This window comes from Helobdella robusta, assembly GCF_000326865.2.
Source record: "Helobdella robusta unplaced genomic scaffold HELROscaffold_30, whole genome shotgun sequence".
In the NCBI taxonomy this organism is placed as follows: Eukaryota; Metazoa; Annelida; class Clitellata; order Rhynchobdellida; family Glossiphoniidae; genus Helobdella; species Helobdella robusta.
Genome location: NW_008704502.1, coordinates 635,527 through 637,792, shown reverse-complemented (window position 1 = coordinate 637,792; position 2,266 = coordinate 635,527). Strand labels below are relative to the sequence as shown.

Genomic DNA, 2,266 nt, shown 5'->3' with positions numbered 1-2,266 from the left:
TCAAAATTTGGCAAATCATGTGTTATTCTTCTGTCGCATATTCTCAACCAAACGTGCATACACATACAAACCTACGTGAATACAAACCTGCATACATACAAACATACATACACACCTAGATGTATACATACAAACATACATACATACACACCTAGATGTATACAAACATAGATACAAACCTACATGTGTACAAACATGCATACAAAACTAGATGTATACAAACATAGATGCAAACCTACATGTGTACAAACATACATACAAACATATATACATACTCATTATACATAAGTATATATATTATAGAGAGAGACATAAATACACGTACAAATGTACAAACAAACATACAAACAAACATACTTACCAACAAACATACAAACATACATACAAAACGATATAGATCGATAACAATTTATGAGAAAACGAACACACAAATACACACAACACACACACACAAATACACAAGTATGTACGCTCTAATAATATTATTTAATTTTTACTAAAATATTAAATTATTAAAATATGAGAAAAATATATATATTATATATAAACTTTTGTGATATATGTTCAATAAATATAAAAACAAAGTCATTTTATTTTTGGTTTGTTGTTTTCTGAACGTTGCAGTAGTAGTAGTAGTAGTAGTAGTAGTAGTAGTAGTAGTAGTAGAGAGAGAGAGAGAGAAAGAGGAAAAGAAAGAATTGGCGAGTATTAATGTTGATTATTATCATCATCGCTCTTCGTTCACTGTGGTTTGGCTTGTTGTGGGCATATCCATCCTGATGATGATGATGGTGATGATGATGATGATCATTATGATAATGATGTTTGTGATGGCGACTGTGGTGATGATGATGGTTATTGTGGGATTCAAAATCCTGTTTTGGCATAACTGCCATCACGTATGATAACGTCATCGTATCATCATAAACAACATCATCATCATTACCACCATCAACATCATTATCGTCATCACCATCACCATCTTTGCCATCATCAACAGTATCATTATCATCATCATCATCCTCATCATCACCATTACCATCGTTAGCCCTTTCTTTCCATTTTTTCTTATTCTCGGTAAGACATTCTTCCCATGGTCGCTTTATCCGGGCTGTGATTTAATTTTAAACTAATCAATTAATTGGTTAATTAAATACATTAATTAGATCGGTTAATTAGTGGTGTTAATTAATTCAATTAATTAACTTTTTCAAAATTACCAGTTTCAGTTTGGTTGGAAGGCGATGCAGTTTTTGATGTTGTTGATGATGTTGTTGTTGATGATGTTGTTGATGATGTTGTTGTTGATGTTGTTGTTGCTGTTGTTGAAGATGTTGTTGATTTTGTTGAAGACGTCTTTGATGATCTCAATGTTGTTGTTGTTGCTGTTGTTAGTTTGTTGGTGTTACTGTTATGGTGATGATGTTGTTGTTGTCTGCTGGAGACGTGTTTCAGCACGTTGTTGTTGTTGGATGTTGATGCTGTTGTTGTTGCTGCTGACGTTCTAGTTCCGTGTTTTACTGAAGTGATGACTGGCGTTTTCATTGATGTTTTGTGTGTTGATGTTTTTGTTGATGTTGCCGAGATTGTTATTGTTGCTGTTGTTGGTGCTGATGATGCTGTTGTTGTTGTGGTAAGTGAGTATTGTTGTAGTTGTTGTTGTTGCGGAGGCAGTTCACTTTGTTGCTGAGACTGATGCTGCTGCAATATGTCGCTCAACATTTTGTCTATCATGTCTCCCATCACTTGGAAGCTTGGATCGACTATGAAATCTATGAATCCTGATGACGATGGTGTAGTGGCAATGATGATGATGATGGCAGTGGTGGTAATGATGATGATAATGATAATGATGAGAATGGTGATAATAATGAGGCCGATGATGATGGCCAGACAATACTGTTGCTATTGGTGATGTTAATAATGATAAAGATGATGATAATGATGATAATGATGATAAAGATGATGATAATGATGATAAAGATGGTGATGACGCCAGTAACCTATCTGTGATTCAGGAACATGCGTGTTGTTTCGATCGCACAGGGGGGATACGGGCAATCCGAGGGCTAGTTCTTTGTCCCCCTGACTGAAAAACTCCTCAATTAGAAATTCCGTCCATTTGTTGTGCTGGTTCCAAGGCTTGGCTGGGTGACTGATGTCGGCACAATGTACGATTAAGGAGAATGCTTTTGCTCTGTCCACACTGTTTGGTTGGTTGGATGGTTGGTTGGTTGGTTGGTTGGATGGTTGGTTGGTTAGTTGG

At 35.7% G+C, this 2,266-nt stretch overlaps 1 protein-coding gene across 1 annotated transcript in view; it reads right to left on the bottom strand.

The window, feature by feature from the left end:
• Positions 1-1,504: 1,504 nt before the first annotated feature.
• HELRODRAFT_81315 (hypothetical protein) overlaps positions 1,505-2,266 on the bottom strand; it is a gene marked incomplete at both ends in the record, with an annotated part of 3,716 nt that continues 2,954 nt past the window's right edge. Inside the window, 3 exons of the mRNA XM_009021963.1 lie at positions 1,505-1,619; positions 1,694-1,781; positions 2,004-2,206. Coding sequence (XP_009020211.1) covers positions 1,505-1,619; positions 1,694-1,781; positions 2,004-2,206 — 406 coding nt within the window. The remainder of the gene's footprint in view (positions 1,620-1,693; positions 1,782-2,003; positions 2,207-2,266) is intronic.